Consider the following 17,539-nt stretch of genomic DNA (forward strand, 5'->3'; position numbering starts at 1 on the left):
CCAAATCTACTTTCACATTCACACGTGTCACATGTTTGCAACAGTAGGAGGTAAAATGAACCACAGGGCCACACCAAAGCAGCTGACCTACAGGGATTAGTTCTTGCACCAAATCTACTTTTGCACTCACACGTGTCACATGTTTGCAACAGTAGGAGGTAAAATGAACCACAGGGCCACACAAAAGCAGCTGACACACAGGGATTAGTTCATGCACCAAATCTACTTTCACACTCACATGTGTCACATGTTTGCAACAGTAGGAGGTAAAATGAACCACAGAGCCACACAAAAGCAGCTGACTCACAGGTATTAGTTCTTGCACCAAATCTACTTTCACACTCACATGTGTCACATGTTTGCAACAGTAGGAGGTAAAATGAACCACAGGGCCACACAAAAGCAGCTGACACACAGGGATTAGTTCTTGCACCAACTCTACTTTCACACTCACACGTGTCACATGTTTGCAACAGTAGGAGGTAAAATGAACCACAGAGCCACACAAAAGCAGCTGACAAACAGGGATTAGTTCTTGCACCAAATCTACTTTCACACTCACATGTGTCACATGTTTGCAACAGTAGGAGGTAAAATGAACCACAGGGCCACACAATAGCAGCTGACACACAGGGATTAATTCTTGCATCAAATCTACGTTCACATTCACATGTGTCACATGTTTGCAACAGTAGGAGGTAAAATGAACCACAGGGCCACACAAAAGCAGCTGACCCACAGGGATTAGTTCTTCCACCAAATCTACTTTCACACTCACATGTGTCACATGTTTGCAACAGTAGGAGGTAAAATGATCCACAGGGCCACACAAAAGCAGGTGACCTACAGGGGTTAGTTCTTGCACCTAATCTACTTTCGCACTCACACGTGTCACATGTTTGCAACAGTAGGAGGTAAAATGAACCACAGGGCCACACAAAAGCAGCTGACACACAGGGATTAATTCTTGCATCAAATCTACGTTCACATTCACACGTGTCACATGTTTGCAACAGTAGGAGGTAAAATGAACCACAGGGCCACACAAAATCAGCTGACCTACAGGGATTAGTTCTTGCACCAAATCTACTTTCACACTCACACGTGTCACATGTTTGCAAGAGTAGGAGGTAAAATGAACCACAGGGCCACACAAAAGCAGCTGACCTACAGGGATTAGTTCATGCACCAAATCTACTTTCACACTCACATGTGTCACATGTTTGCAACAGTAGGAGGTAAAATGAACCACAGAGCCACACAAAAGCAGCTGACTTACAGGTATTAGTTCTTGCACCAAATCTACTTTCACACTCACATGTGTCACATGTTTGCAACAGTAGGAGGTAAAATGAACCACAGGGCCACACAAAAGCAGCTGACACACAGGGATTAGTTCTTGCACCAAATCTACTTTCACACTCACACGTGTCACATGTTTGCAACAGTAGGAGGTAAAATGAACCACAGGGCCACACAAAAGCAGCTGACCCACAGGGATTAGTTCTTGCACCAACTCTACTTTCACACTCACACGTGTCACATGTTTGCAACAGTAGGAGGTAAAATGAACCACAGAGCCACACAAAAGCAGCTGACAAACAGGGATTAGTTCTTGCACCAAATCTACTTTCACACTCACATGTGTCACATGTTTGCAACAGTAGGAGGTAAAATGAACCACAGGGCCACACAAAAGCAGCTGACACACAGGGATTAATTCTTGCATCAAATCTACGTTCACATTCACACGTGTCACATGTTTGCAACAGTAGGAGGTAAAATGAACCACAGGGCCACACAAAAGCAGCTGACCCACAGGGATTAGTTCTTCCACCAAATCTACTTTCACACTCACATGTGTCACATGTTTGCAACAGTAGGAGGTAAAATGATCCACAGGGCCACACAAAAGCAGCTGACCTACAGGGGTTAGTTCTTGCACCAAATCTACTTTCGCACTCACACGTGTCACATGTTTGCAACAGTAGGAGGTAAAATGAACCACATGTCCACACAAAAGCAGCTGACCTACAGGGATTAGGTCTTGTACCAAATCTACTTTCACACTCACACGTGTCACATGTTTGCAACAGTAGGAGGTAAAATGAACCACAGGTCCACACAAAAGCAGCTGACCTACAGGGATTAGGTCTTGTACCAAATCTACTTTCACACTCACACGTGTCACATGTTTGCAACAGTAGGAGGTAAAATGAACCACAGGGGCACACCAAAGCAGCTGACCTACAGGGATTAGTTCTTGCACCAAATCTACTTTCGCACTCACACATGTCACATGTTTGCAACAGTAGGAGGTAAAATGAACCACAGGGCCACACAAAATCAGCTGACCTACAGGGATTAGTTCTTGCACCAAATCTACTTTCACACTCACATGTGTCACATGTTTGCAACAGTAGAAGGTAAAATGAACCACAGGGCCACACAAAAGCAGCTGACCCACAAGGATTAGTTCTTGCACCAAATCTACTTTCACATTCACATGTGTCACATGTTTGCAACAGTAGAAGGTAAAATGAACCACAGGGCCACACAAAAGCAGCTGACCCACAAGGATTAGTTCTTGCACCAAATCTACTTTCACACTCACATGTGTCACATGTTTGCAACAGTAGGAGGTAAAATGAACCACAGGACCACACAAAAGCAGCTGACCCACAGGGATTACTTCTTGCACCAAATCTACTTTCACAACATATTGGACAACATCAAATACTGGGGAGAAATGATATGCGACAATTATTTATATGATAAGAAATGAATTAGGTCTTATATACACTGTAGTGCCAGCAGGGACAACTGCGAGGGCTCCAGGAAGTGCATCTCTGTGTCCAGGATCGCTGCACACAGCTCTGCCTGCCACTGCACGCCTCTCTCACTCACACATGCTCACATATCTGCATTAATAGAGGGAAAAATGTACCACAGGAAGATGTAACAGCAGCTGACCCTCTGGGGTTAGCACTAGGACCAAAATTATTTCGCTAAGTACTGGGTGACGTTAAACATTGGGGAGATCTTTTAAAAGACAGACAATAAGGAAGGAATGGGTCATATATGCTGGGCCCTCATGCACCAGCAACGGCACCTCAGAGGGGTCCAGGAAATGCTCCTTAAGATCCACAATTGCTCTGTGGAACTCAACCATATGATTATGTCAGCCAGCCATTGCACATGTCTGCAGTTCTAGATGTCAAAATGTGCTACACAGAGACAATAACATCAAATCACCCACATGGATTAGTACAGTGACCAAAGCTACATTGACTGGGGAAAAAATTGTAATATCAACAAGGAGTTGTGCAACGTAAACAGAAGTTGGAAGGTGAGTTTCTACATCTGAAAGATTCAGGCACAAATTTCAATTCATTACTTCAGCTTCTGTACTTGTCGTAGATAAATGTTGAGACCCATATGTCTCCAGAAAAATATAGTTTCATAAGACCAATAAATCATCTCTTTGTTAGCTATCCAACAAGCGGGTGTGCTGAAAGTTTTGCACATCCAAGCAAGCAGTAAACTGCCCACCAGTTTGACGTATTTCGCTGTTAACTGCGTCACAGATTTAATGGTCAGCGGCGTACTTCCTTCGTTTGGACCCTCTGTAAAGCCCTCCCTTAATTAGGCAACGGCCCAACAGCAATTAATGTTTGCAGGCTCTGTAGCTACCCATATAAGCTGCCACTTTTTTTTTTCTTTTGGAGACAGTGACGTGGTGCGATTTCTCTATTCACGGCGCTCTCCATCGGGAAGGGCAGAACTAGGAGGTGGGTGGACGCGTTACGCAGGCCGCACGGTAATCTCGCGCGGAGAATTATGGGGCCTTTTGTGGCCGTCAGCTTCCACCGTTTGTCTGTCCGGGAGGAGAGAGAGGGGAGAGGAGAGGATACGGCAGCCAATGGAGAGCGCAGGTGTTAACCCAGGCGGGGGCCTAAATCTCCCGCGCAGATAAATTTGTCGGCGAGTCCGCCGCTTTAATGAAGGCGAAATTTATTCCCCGCAGTGCGATAGCCGAGCGCATCTGCCCCGAAAAAAAGAATAAAAAATGGCAAAAAAAAGCCACTCTGTAACGTTCATGAAGTGGGCGTTGACGTGGCAATATCATCGAGCGCATACTCACCTCCACACCCATATAGTACACACACACACACACACACACACACACACACACAAATTTCGTCCTAACAGGTGCTCGAATCATAAAGCCCTTATCAAAATTTAAATCGGAAAACATTTGTCATGATCGCAGAAATACGAGTATTTATATGTCCGTCCTTTTGACTCGAGGTCTTTGGGACCATGGCCATTCACTATTGCGAGAAAATGAAACGCCTACAGCCGTCTAGTCCACTCAAATAGCAGATATACCTAGCAAAAGGTGGGGTAGAAGAGTTTATTTTTTCAACTCGTTCATATGGTTGGAAGGATTAGAAAACCAAGTTTTGCCAACAAAATTTCTCTTGGGAAAACTTTCTGCAGTCAAAAAACTTCAAAAATTTCGGCCTTTTTCCAGTTTTTTCAAAATATCTCAGTTTTTTTGTTCCTATCGCTTTAACGTCTATTCTCTTTTTTAAAGAGCACAAAATTCTCTACAAATTGGATTCTTACCATTTTTTTCTACTCCCAATAACAAAGGCGCTACAGCGCGTCAAAAAATACAAATTTTTCAAATTTCGAGCATAGTGACAAGATACCTTATTTTTGAACACTATTTTTTCAGTCTCTCTTTGTGTAGTATAAATACATTATACATCATGTTATATGTTGGAATTTACCACCTCACTTTCAGATATTCAATTTCTCTGCTTGCAACATGACGATTGCTTGGCACGCAACTATTCCGATTCTTACATCACTACCTGAAGTTCACTATGGGGCACCTCTGCCCTGGTATTTGTAAAACTATAAATATAAAAATACACCATTAAGGGACATAGACAAACACACACACACACACACACACACATACACGCGCACACAAAATAAATTGTCTCAGGAAACTGAACTATTATTAGCTGCAATAGGCAACCTACTTAGGTAGGTAATTATTCTTGTGTACAAAAGCCACACAGTTGACATTAAAAATAAGTAGCTTTATTACGATTAATATGGATTGTCAGTTACTAAAAATGTTGACAGTTCTGGGTGTGTAATACTTGTGAATATCGCACATTAGCGCACTTGAGTCAGATATGAGCATCACTTCCAACGTTTTGATGGGCCAGGTTCCTCAGTGTCACCAGAAATACCTTGAGTTACGGATTCAGGGTCTGTACCTAGAGTTGACCCCAGACTGACCTCTTCTTTAAACAGCGAATCAGCCTCAGCAAGTTCGTTGATTTCGTCAGCGGGTTCCTCAACATCCTCCATAACATCTTCTTCACTGTCTTCATATAAAAATTTTGGCACGTTTTCACAGTTGATCCCAACAAATTTCTTGCAAATTGAAGAACATTTCAAACCCGCTTTTCTGCAGGAGCACGCTCCGCCACAGTTCAGCTTGCATGAGCACGAAACAATGTGAAGAAGTGCTTCAGGTGCTGGATCTTGGCTCATTTTAACGGGTATTGGACCGTGGTCACTGTGATTCCAGCCCCATTTCTCAGGAGGTTCCCAGTTTCCCATCCAACTTTGGACTTGTTGGTAAGTCCGCAACGAATGATGCTGTGCAGCATCTTGTGTAGGTGGCAACCGTGCAAGACTCAGTTTGCTTTTTGTGGTAGACTTGGCGAATAGCTGGTACCGCAAATGGTCTAGTGTGTGGGAACTGCTGACACCTCCACTATACAATGCGATAGTAACCTGTTCTCCTGCTGTTCTTATTTCTTCACGGGTAGCATGTGGTTTATTGAACGTGCAAAGCGCTGAGGTTATGTCTTCATTTTTCGCAACAATATTGCAGCACTTAATTTTTCCCTGACCAGAAAAAGCGGATGTTGTATCACATCCGCTAAAGGCGTGAGAGAACAGAATATGTTCACTGTCGAACTTGTAAGATGCAGTGGAAAACCACTTGTCTTCTGCATTTCCTCCTCCTGGCTTTAAGAAAAATAAGTTTTCTATGCCTTGCCCCAAAACGGTCATGAGCACAAGCAGGTCAACATCTTCTCCTACAATGACAACACTTCCAAAATCTTTGGTTCTTGAAATGGCAGATGTTACAATCATAACGTCAGCATCTTCTTGTGCCTGGTGCACTTCAATGCTACACTCCAGAAATTCCTTTTTAAGAAGTGTAATCAAACGCATCTTGTTTCGTTCGTTGTACAAGAACTTGTCCTAAGGGAATTGGTTCACCATCTCTGATTCAACCACAGCGTCAACCGAAGAATGTTTTTTGGACCTACGAATCCTCTCAGCACTCTTTGTGCTACATTTGTCTCCCTCACATCGATACCCATCATATACAATAGCAAATTGAGATCCAAAATTACGCTGCAAGTAAGAAACATAGCTTTGGGCTATTGACTTGAAGCAAACATTTCGAGTCCAAGTCACTTCGTGAACAAGGTACCCTCCATCAATGACAAAAAATTTACTCGGTCCACCTGACTTCATATCTTCCACTGGAACGAAGGCATTGTGGAATGAAGATTTTGTTCCTTTTCGCATGCCTTTTTCTGAGAATAGGGACTTTGGGTAAGGAGCAAGTTCATATTTCAGAAAGGCTTTTAACTCTTCTTCACTTTGTTTCATTAAACAAATCCTTTGGAAAAGAGTTAAAGGATCAACAGGAGTAATTTTAGTGCTCCCAGCTTTTACAGAGTTGAACGCAGAAAGGAGAGTCACAACTTTATCTTTTATACGGAACTTTACATCGTGGAAATTGTCACCAACTATTTTTTTCATGCCTTTTCCCGCTCTTCGTGACACATATGACAATTAACATCCACCACAGCTGATAGACATTATAAAATCACTTTCAGCGAAGGGAGGGTGCACTGAAAACCAATCATACAGCTTACGCAAGTCTATGCCATCTCATTCGATGCGACAACTTCTTGCATCTACACGCTGTTCTGATGTTACTAATTAGGTTGCCTATTGCAACTAATAATAGTTCAGTTGCCTGAGACAATTTATTTTGTGTGTGTGTGTGTGTGTGTGTGTGTGTGTGTGTGTGTCTATGTCTCTTAATGACGTATTTTTATATTTATAGTTTTACAAATACCAGGGCTGAGGTGGCCCATAGTGAACTTCAGGTAGTGGTGTAAGAATCACAATAGTTGGGTGCCCAGCAATCCTCATGTTGCATACAGAGAAATTCAGTACCTGAAAGTGAGGTGGTAAATTCCAACATATAACGTGATGTATAATGTATTTATACTACACAAACAGAAACTGAAAAAATAGTGTTCAAAAATAAGGTATCTTGCCACTATGCTCAAAATTTGAAAAACTGGTATATTTTGACGCGCTGTAGCGCCTTAGATACTGGGAGTAGAAAAAAAATGGTAAGAATCAAATTTGTAGAGAATTTTGTGCTCTTTAAAAAAGGAAATAGGAGTCAACGCGAAAGGAGAAAATTAAACTGAGATATTTTGAAAAAAAACTGAAAAAAGTCCGAAATTTTCGAAGTTTTTTGACTACAGAAAGTTTTCCCAAGAAAAATGTTGTTGGCAAAACTTGGTTTTCTAACCTTTCAAACAATATGAACGAGTTAAAAAAATTAAGTCTTCTACCCCACCTTTTGCAAGGTACAGCCTTTTTTTCTGACAGTTTCACTGGACTAGCCCTTATGATCTGCTTTATTGTGTAGCTACGAATTCCGGCACTGCAGTGCGACATCTTCAGGCCGTAGTTGATGCTGAAGGGGGTATCATGATCCATACATACATTGCATCAGTGGCCAACATAACTGCTTCACGCAGTATGTCTGTAAGTGTGCTGCCACGGCTCCAACCACCAACTTCCGCTGTTGATAGTTGTCGAGCTGACACCATAGTTACAGATAGTCTGTGTGAAACAGTTACGCAAACATGCATGCATTGTGTTGTTCAAGTACTGGACGTCAGTTTGTGGAATGGAGTTCCACGCCTGTTGCACTTCGTTGGGCGGTACAGATCTACATCTACATCTACATGATTACTCTGCAATTCACATTTAAGTGCTTGGCAGAGGGTTCATCGAACCACAATCATACTATCTCTCCACCATTCCACTCCCGAACAGCGCGCGGGAATAACGAACACCTAAACCTTTCTGTTCGAACTCTGATTTCTCTTATTTTATTTTTATGATTATCCCTACCTATGTAGGTTGGGCTCAACAAAATATTTTCGCATTCGGAAGAGAAAGTTGGTGACTGAAATTTCGTAAATAGATCTCGCCGCGACGAAAAACGTCTTTGCTTTAATGACTTCCATCCCAACTCGCGTATCATATCTGCCACACTCTCTCCCCTATTACGTGATAATAAAAAACGAGTTGCCCTTTTTTGCACCCTTTCGATGTCCTCCGTCAATCCCACCTGGTAAGGATCCCACACCGCGCAGCAATACTCTAACAGAGGACGAACGAGTTTAGTGTAAGCTGTCTCTTTAGTGGACTTGTTGCATCTTCTAAGTGTCCTGCCAATTAAACGCAACCTTTGGCTCGCCTTCCCCGCAATATTATCTATGTGGTCTTTCCAACTGAAATTGTTCGTAATTTTAACACCCAGGTACTTAGTTGAATTGACAGCCTTGAGAATTGTACTATTTATCGAGTAATCGAATTCCAACGGATTTCTTTTGGAACTCATGTGGATCACCTCACACTTATCGTTATTTAGCGTCAACTGCCACCTGCCACACCATATAGCAATCTTTTCTAAATCGCTTTGCAACTGATACTGGTCTTCGGATGACCTTACTAGACGGTAAATTACAGCATCATCTGCGAACAACCTAAGAGAACTGCTCAGATTATCACCCAGGTCATTTATATAGATCAGGAACAGCAGAGGTCCCAGGACGCTTCCCTGGGGAACAAATGATATCACTTCAGTTTTACTCGATGATTTGCCATCTATTACTACGAACTGCGACCTTCCTGACAGGAAATCACGAATCCAGTCGCACAACTGAGACGATACCCCATAGGCCCGCAGCTTGATTAGAAGTCACTTGTGAGGAACGGTGTCAAAAGCTTTCCGGAAATCTAGAAATACGGAATCAACTTGCGGTTAATGCTGTTTGTCGTCCATTAATGTCCCCAGTGTGCTCGATCGAGACAGATATGGTGATCAACGAGGTCAAGGCAACATGTCCCCACACTCTGTAGAGCATGTTGGGTAACAAGAGTGCTATGCGGGCAAGTGTTCGTCTGTTGGAAAACAGCCTTTGGATGCTATTTATAAATGGCAGCAAAACAGATTGAATCACCAGAGTGATATACAAATTAGCAGTCAGGGTTCATGGGATAACCACGACAGTTCTCCAGACATCATAAATGAAAAGAGGAAAGGCAGCTGGACCTGATGGGATACTAGTTATTTTTTTTACAGAGTACGCGTAGGTACTTGCCCCCCTTCTTGCAGCGGTGGACAGTAGGTCTCTAGAAGAGCGTAGCGTTCCAAAAGATTGAAAAAGGGCACAGGTCATCACCGTTTTCAAGAAGGGACGTCGAACAGATGTGCAGAACGATAGACCTGTATCTCTAACGTTGATCAGTCGTAGGATTTTGGAACACGTATTATGTTCGAGTATAATGACTTTTGTGGAGACTAGAAATCTACTCCGTAGGAATCAGCATGGGTTTCGGAAAAGACAAGCGTTTGAAACCCAGCTCGCGCTATTCATCCACGACACTCAGAGGGCCATAGACACGGGTTTCCAGGTAGATGCCGTGTTTCTTGACTTCCGCAAGGAGTTCGATACAGTTCCCTACAGTCGTATAATGAACAAAGTAAGAGCATATGGACTATCAGACCAATTGTGTGATTGGATTGAAGAGTGCCTAGATAACACAACGCAGCATGTCATTCTCAATGGAGAGAAGTCTTCCGAAGTAAGAGTGATTTCAGGTGTGCCGCAGGGGAGTGTCGTAGGACTGTTGCTATTCACAATATATATAAATGACCTTGTGGATAACATCGGAAGTTCACTGAGGCTTTTTGCGGATGATGCTGTAGTATATCGAGAGGTTGTAACAATGGAAAATTGTACTGAAATGCACAAGGATCTGCAACGAATTGACGCATGGCGCAGGGAATGGCAATTGAATCTCAATATAGACAGGTGTAATATGCTGAGAATGCATAGAAAGAAAGATCGTTTATCATTTAGCTAGAATATAGCAGGTCAGCAACTGGAAGCAGTTAATTCCATAAATTATCTGGGAGTAGGCATTAGGAGTGATTTAAAATGGAATGACGATAATCGTCGGTAAAGCAGATGACAGACTGAGATTCATTGGAAGAATCCTAAGGAAATGCAGTCCGAAAACAAAGGAAGTAGGTTACAGAACACTTGTTCGCCCATTGCTTGAATACTGCTCACCGGTGTGGGATCCGTACCAGATACGGTTGATAGAAGAGAGAGAGAAGATCCAATGGAGAGCAGCGCGCTTCGTTACCGGATCATTTAGTAATCGCGAAAGCGTTACGGAGATGATAGATGAACTCCAGTGGAAGACTCTGCAGGAGAGACGCTCAGTAGCTCGGTACGGGCTTTTGTTGAATTTTCGAGAACACCTTCACCGAGGCGTCAAGCAGTATATTGCTCCCTGCTACGTCTATGTCGCGAAGAGGCCATGAGGATAAAATCAGAGAGATTAGATCCCACACATAGGCATACCGACAATCTTTCTTTCCACGAACAATACGAGACTGCAATAGAAGGGAGAACCGATAGAGGTACTCAAGGTACACTTGGTGTTGTTCTTCCGCTTATGAATGCCAATTTTCGGTTTTTTTCCCACATTCCACAGCACTATGGGCTGAACGTTTGTTTCAATGCAATGTTTTTCACTTTTGCATTGAAACAAGCGTTCAGTTCATAGTGCTGTGGAATGTGGGAAACAAACCGCAAATTGGCATTCATAAGAAGAAGAACAACACCAAAAATGCAACAGGTGCGTAATATGTAAGAAATTGTCCATGCAACCTGCCACTGATGATGCCTTGCATTAAATAAAGGCAAAACGCGTATGGCACTAAAATTGTGTTTTATTCAGTTGCTGTCAGACGGTCCGTAAGTAAAAATTATCAATATACCGTAATATTGCAGGGCAGTGCTCAATCACGTAGAGTGCAGGCTGTTACTGATTTGTTTGACTGATGGGGCTGCTAAGTGCTATACCACCTACTGCACTCCCCTGACTTAAGCCCTCGTGAGTTGAACTCGATTTCTAAACTGAAGGAAACACTTCACGGCATTCGCTTCAGAACTACTACAACTTCCCCGGGCAATAGACCGCGCCGCTCGAACTGTCAACACAACTGGCACTGCTAAGAGTATCCTATGACTCCCATATCGCTGGCAACGGGTGATACACAGTGCTGGTGACTGCTTTGAAGGTCACTAAAACTTTGAGACACGTATCTTGAAAAGGTCCTGTAGCCACCTTTCATTAGTCCGGTAGCCCAATTTCACTATCATTTCTCTTTCTTTTCCTTGTTTCTCTTTTCTCATAACTCTCATGGTGGTGTGACTGAATGAATGTGGTTGTGTGTCACGTTGCTAGACGGTGGCGTAGTCTGCTTCGAAAGTCTGCGATAGTCATACAGATTCAGCAGCAGTTGTACAGAATAGCCAACTCGCGTAGTGGTCAAGTAGGCAAAGAGGTTTTCGCTACTTGTGAGAAATCGACCTGCGTTAGGTTGGTGGCGGAAATGGCATCTTCGGGTTTTCCGGGCCACGCGGAGCGTGGAAGAGGCTGGAGAAGCGGGAGGCAGTCTGCCGCCGGTACGGGAAGCGTCCACAGCTGTGCTCCAGTCGAAGACGGGTGAGTTAGACTGACCGCGTGGCGCGCTGTTACATGGCGAGGGGAGAGCTGTTAGCTTTTGGTCTCGCTTTTCAACTCTGGAAGATTGCTTTGCCTTGTCGCAGCAAGGAATGCAAAACTTTGGCAGATTTTTCTTTTAGTGAATTCCTATAGCAGACTTGGATCCACCGGAAGAGCGACACACAAAGGTGTCGATAAGAAGTCAGCACTCGCTTCTGTATGAATGTCTGTTTGCCTTCAGCTGTGCCTGTATAAGCTTTCATTTTTCTAAATATTAATAGCTTTGCCTTCTCGTAAATTTTCCTTGCTTTATATATCTTTCGTCCGTGGGGAGCCGATCACGTGGTTGAACATTTAAGTTTGTTGGGCTACCGTCATCACTAACTGTCCGGTCTCATGTTTGTTTTAAAGAAAGTTAACTGTTCATGATTGTGTGATGTGGTATTGTTGCGTCTCCACAAACCACATGGGCACGCAGGTGTACGAAACATGTACTGTTTCACGAGTTATTGCGATCAGTTATCAGGCAACAGCAGTTGTATGAATGATTCACACCCATGATTTAAGTGTAGATTATAACGGTGTATGTATCGATGCTTTTCTTTAATGTTGTAGGAATTAATGTTATCGGGAATTGTGTACATGCCTCACATCCATATTTTAGGAATAAATGGTTTTCTACACAATTTTCTCTTGCATTCTGAGGTTACGTTTTTGCACCTAAGCAACTCACCTCGTATCTTTTCTGTTAGCACATCCAACGCGTTTCCTTACGCACAGGTCCAGTGATTAGTTTCCCCTGTCATTTTAAAACGAGTGCTTTAGATTAAGTCTTATTTTCAGGTGTGTTGCTCGGAGCTGATCTTCTTCACAGTGTTCATGCAGGTGCTATTTTATTTTAAATCGTTGATTCTCGTGAACAGTGCACGGGAAATGCTATTAATTGCATCACATCCCCAATGAGCGATATCACGACGTACTTATTTTTATGAGTTTTTGGTCTGCGATCAAATTAATTTGTTTTCCGACTCGGCCAAACCACTGATTAGTTGTATGGTTAGAGTCGGTGGCGACCCTAATCTTCTCACGTTAATTTCACAATCAATGAGTATTTCCATTCCCACTCTTAACGTAACAACCCGTAGAAACAGGTTAGTTAAAATCTATTTTGTACGTGCTGTAAATAAATAGTTGCCACTATTACAGTTCCAACCCTCATATTAATGTGAATAACAAGTTGTTTCTCAAGTACAGCTCTTCACCAGGAATGCTTTGTGGGTGACAACAACAACACTTGGACAGTTGTGTTTTTTGTTATGGTGGCTGATTGGTTCAAATGGCTCTGAGCACTATGGGACTCAACATCTTAGGTCATAAGTCCCCTAGAACTTAGAACTACTTAAACCTAACTACCCTAAGGACATCACACACACCCATGCCCGAGGCAGGATCCGAACCTGCGACCGTAGCAGTCCCGCGGTTCCGGACTGCAGCGCCAGAACCGCACGGCCACCGCGGCCGGCTATGGTGGCTGATGTTTACCTCTGCATCCCTGAGCAGTTGCTGGTCATGGTGGCGGCGCGCGGCGTTGGAGACGAGGTGCAGGTAGCCCAGGGCCGTCTTGGTGACGACCAGGTCGTCCAGCACGCCCCCCGTGTGTGGGTGGGTGAAGACGGACAGCGCGGCTGCGTTGTCGGGCAGCGACTGCACGTCGGCCGGAGTCAGGCGCTCCACCAAAGCCACGCGGTCCCTACCGCGCACCTGCAGGCACACATGTAAACAAACCACATCACAAATCAGTGCCGTACGCTACACACAGCTGCCAGACATCACCTGTCAGTTCGATATCTGAAGATGAGAGACCAGCTTACTAACTGTCCGCTAAGAACAAATAGGAAGTGAGCAACTGTGTACGCAACAAGTGATTCGTATTGTCCATTCCAGACTGACTGCTGACACGGAGGGTTCAAACATGGTTCAAATAGCTCTGAGCACTATGGGACTTAACTGTGGACCTACTTGATTGAGAAGTAGCGGCTCATATCTCGTAAACTGACATACGGCCGGGAGAGCGGTGTGCTGACCACATGTCCCTCCATACTCGCATCCGGTGACGCATGTGGGTTGAGGATGGCACGGCGGTCGGTCGGTACTGTTGGGCCTTCCAAGACCTGTTCGGGTGCACTTTAATTTAGTTAATTACATCAGACTACACCGTCAGTACACCAAAATGTTTCTAATTCATGATTCATCCAGTAGCCAGCCTTTTATAGGAAGTGCCCAATTGTGTACCCATCAAGTGATTCGTGTAGTCCCTTCCAGCCTGACTGCTGACACGGAGGGTTCAAAAATGGTAAAAATGGCTCTGAGCACTATGGGACTAAAATGAGGAGCAACTTGATTGAGAAGTAGCGGCTCAGGTCTCGTAAACTGACACGGCCAGGAGAGCGGTGTGCTGACCACATGTCCCTCCATATTCGCATCCTGTGACGCATGTGGGTTGAGGATGAACCGGCGGTCGGTCGGTCCGTTGGGCCTTCCAAGACCTGTTCGGGCGGACTTTAATTTAGTTAATTTACATGCGACTACACTGTCAGTACACCAAAATGTTTCTAATTCCTGATTCATCCAGTAGCCAGCCTTTTATAGGAAGTGACCAATTGTGTACCCAACAAGTGATTCGTATAGTCCCTTCCAGCCTGACTGCTGACACGGAGGGTTCAAAAATGGTACAAATGGCTCTGAGCACTATGGGACTAAAATGAGGAGCAACTTGATTGAGAAGTAGCGGCTCAGGTCTCGTAAACTGACACGGCCAGGAGAGCGGTGTGCTGACCACATGTCCCTCCATATTCGCATCCTGTGACGCATGTGGGTTGAGGATGAACCGGCGGTCGGTCGGTCCGTTGGGCCTTCCTAGACCTGTTCGGGCGGACTTTAATTTAGTTAATTTACATGCGACTACACTGTCAGTACACCAAAATGTTTCTAATTCCTGATTCATCCAGTAGCCAGCCTTTTATAGGAAGTGACCAATTGTGTACCCAACAAGTGATTCGTATAGTCCCTTCCAGCCTGACTGCTGACACGGAGGGTTCAAAAATGGTACAAATGGCTCTGAGCACTATGGGACTAAAATGAGGAGCAACTTGATTGAGAAGTAGCGGCTCAGGTCTCGTAAACTGACACGGCCAGGAGAGCGGTGTGCTGACCACATGTCCCTCCATATTCGCATCCGGTGACGCATGTGGGTTGAGGATGACACGGCGGTCGGTCGGTCCGTTGGGCCTTCCAAGACCTGTTCGGGCGGACTTTAATTTGGTTAATTTACATGCGACTACATTGTCAGTACACCAAAATGTTTCTAATTCCTGATTCATCCAGTAGCCAGCCTTTTATAGGAAGTGACCAATTGTGTACCAAACAAGTAGTTCGTATTGTGCCTTCCAGCCCGACTGCTGACACGGAGGGTTCAAAAATGGTTCAAATGGCTCTGAGCAGTATGCGACTTAACTGAGGAGCTACTTGATTGAGAAGTAACGCCTCAGGTTCTAAAAACCCTACCACAACAAGGGTTAAAAATTAATAATGATTGTAGTGGTGCTCAAGCTGCTAAATATTGCACTTTCGGGCAACAACAAAGTTATATTATGTGGCAGGTGTCATTAGAGCACAGTTAATAAAGTCATTTCATGAAATAATGGATAAACTAGGCACTCATCTTTTGGTGTTTCCCACGCTGGTCTCGTTGTGAACTCATGGCTCAATCGTCGAAAATCTAGGTAGTGACGATTCCAAGCTCGGACGCAAAGAGGCCTAGGTGATATTCTGCGATATTCAAAAGTTTCTTAAATGTGTTTCATAAACCATTCTTGAAGATTAAACTTTTGCAAGTTAGAACAATGGTGATGTAAAAAGTAATCAGCACTCCAAATTTAAGTTACACTTCTTTTTTATTACTTTCGTTGCAACATCACTTCACAATATAAAATACTTGAAAATATCTACCTCACTGTTAATGTTCACATTTCATAAACTGACTACAATTTGCGGCTTTTCAACATGACGGCCAAGACTTGACTCTCCAATAAGCGCTTATGCGCCCAAAATTCAGAGTTACAAGTACATCAAAGATCATAGCGACAAAAGGAAGAATGCACGTAAGAATAATATCATTGCAATATAAACATATCGATGTATCAAAGTACCTCTACATTAATGAAATCAAATCTGAATGTTGTCACAGAAATATGTTAACTATTTTACAGAAACACAGTAGAATATTGCTGGTATCGAGAGGTTGAGGTGAGGTGCAGTAATGGTTACGTATTTTAAGTACCATTACAAGGTCTCATACACTGACATACGGCCGGGAGACCAGTGTGCCTACCTCATGTCTCTCCATATTCGCATCCGGTGACGCGTGTGGGTTAAGGATAACCTGGCGGTCGGTCGGCCACGTTGAGCCTTCCAAGGCCTGTTCGGGCGGACTTTAGTTTAGTTTACATGCGACTACATTGTCAGAACACCAAAATGTTTCTAATTCCTGATTCATCCAGTAGCCAGCCTTTTGTCCCCAATGCTACTCTCATATTTTCACTGGAGTGACAAAAGCCATTAGATAGTTCTCTAACATCGTGTCGGGCCTGCTGCCTGGACAGCGTGGAAACTCGACATGTCATGGACCGCACAAGTCGTTGGGAGTGCCCTGCAAAAATACGGAGCCATAGGTCCAAATCCGGCCGGGATGGCCGACCGGTTCTAGGCGCTACCGTCTGGAACTGCGCGACCGCTACGGTCGTAGGTTCGAATCCTGCCTCGGGAATGGATGTGTGTGATGTCCTTAGGTTAGTTAGGTTTAAGTAGTTCTAAGTTCTAGGGGACTGATGACCTCAGAAGTTAAGTCCCATAGTGCTCAGAGCCATTTGAACCATAGGTCCATAACTGCAGTGCATGATTTTGAGCACAAACAGGCTTCTCGATTTTGTCCCATAAATGTACGATGGGATCCCTGTCGGACGATATGGGTTGCCAGATTATTCCCCCGAATCGACCAGCAAGTTCTTCAGAAAAATCACGAACAGTTGTGGCCTGATGACATGGCGTCCCCTAGAACTTAGAACTACTTAAACCTAACTAACCTAAGGACATCACACGCATCCATGCCCGAGGCAGGAATCGAACCTGCAACCATAGCGGTTGTGCGGTTCCAGACTGTAGCGCCTAGAACCGCTCGGCCACCCCGGGCGGCGACATGGTGGGAAGCTAAGACATACGTGGGTGTTATACCATGCTCACAGTAAGATCCTGCGGAAGGCGATTCTGCAGCGAGAATGTGACTTTGCGCTACCACATCCAAAATGACTGCCACTGCCTGTGAGGGGTTAGGATGACACGGCGGTCGGTCGTTACCGTTGGGTCATCACAGCTTGTTCGTACAGTATTTCTTTTTTTTTTTCTTTTTTCTCTTTTGGAAGGTAGCAGTAATCACAAAACTGATAAATAAAATATTTAAGATTTTGAAAATAGTCAAAGAGATATATTCTGAAATTAGTACAGATCAAAGTACTCTTAACTGGGCAGTCTT

General features: G+C 44.0%; 1 protein-coding gene across 1 annotated transcript in view; it reads right to left on the bottom strand.

Annotated features, from left to right (window-relative positions):
- Window positions 1–17,539, bottom strand: part of LOC126109628 (aminomethyltransferase, mitochondrial) — a 164,168-nt gene that overhangs the window by 29,548 nt on the left and 117,081 nt on the right. Inside the window, exon 3 of the mRNA XM_049914672.1 lies at window positions 13,495–13,713. Coding sequence (XP_049770629.1) covers window positions 13,495–13,713 — 219 coding nt within the window. The remainder of the gene's footprint in view (window positions 1–13,494; window positions 13,714–17,539) is intronic.

The sequence above is a fragment of the Schistocerca cancellata genome, chromosome 12 (assembly GCF_023864275.1).
Source record: "Schistocerca cancellata isolate TAMUIC-IGC-003103 chromosome 12, iqSchCanc2.1, whole genome shotgun sequence".
Taxonomy (NCBI): Eukaryota; Metazoa; Arthropoda; class Insecta; order Orthoptera; family Acrididae; genus Schistocerca; species Schistocerca cancellata.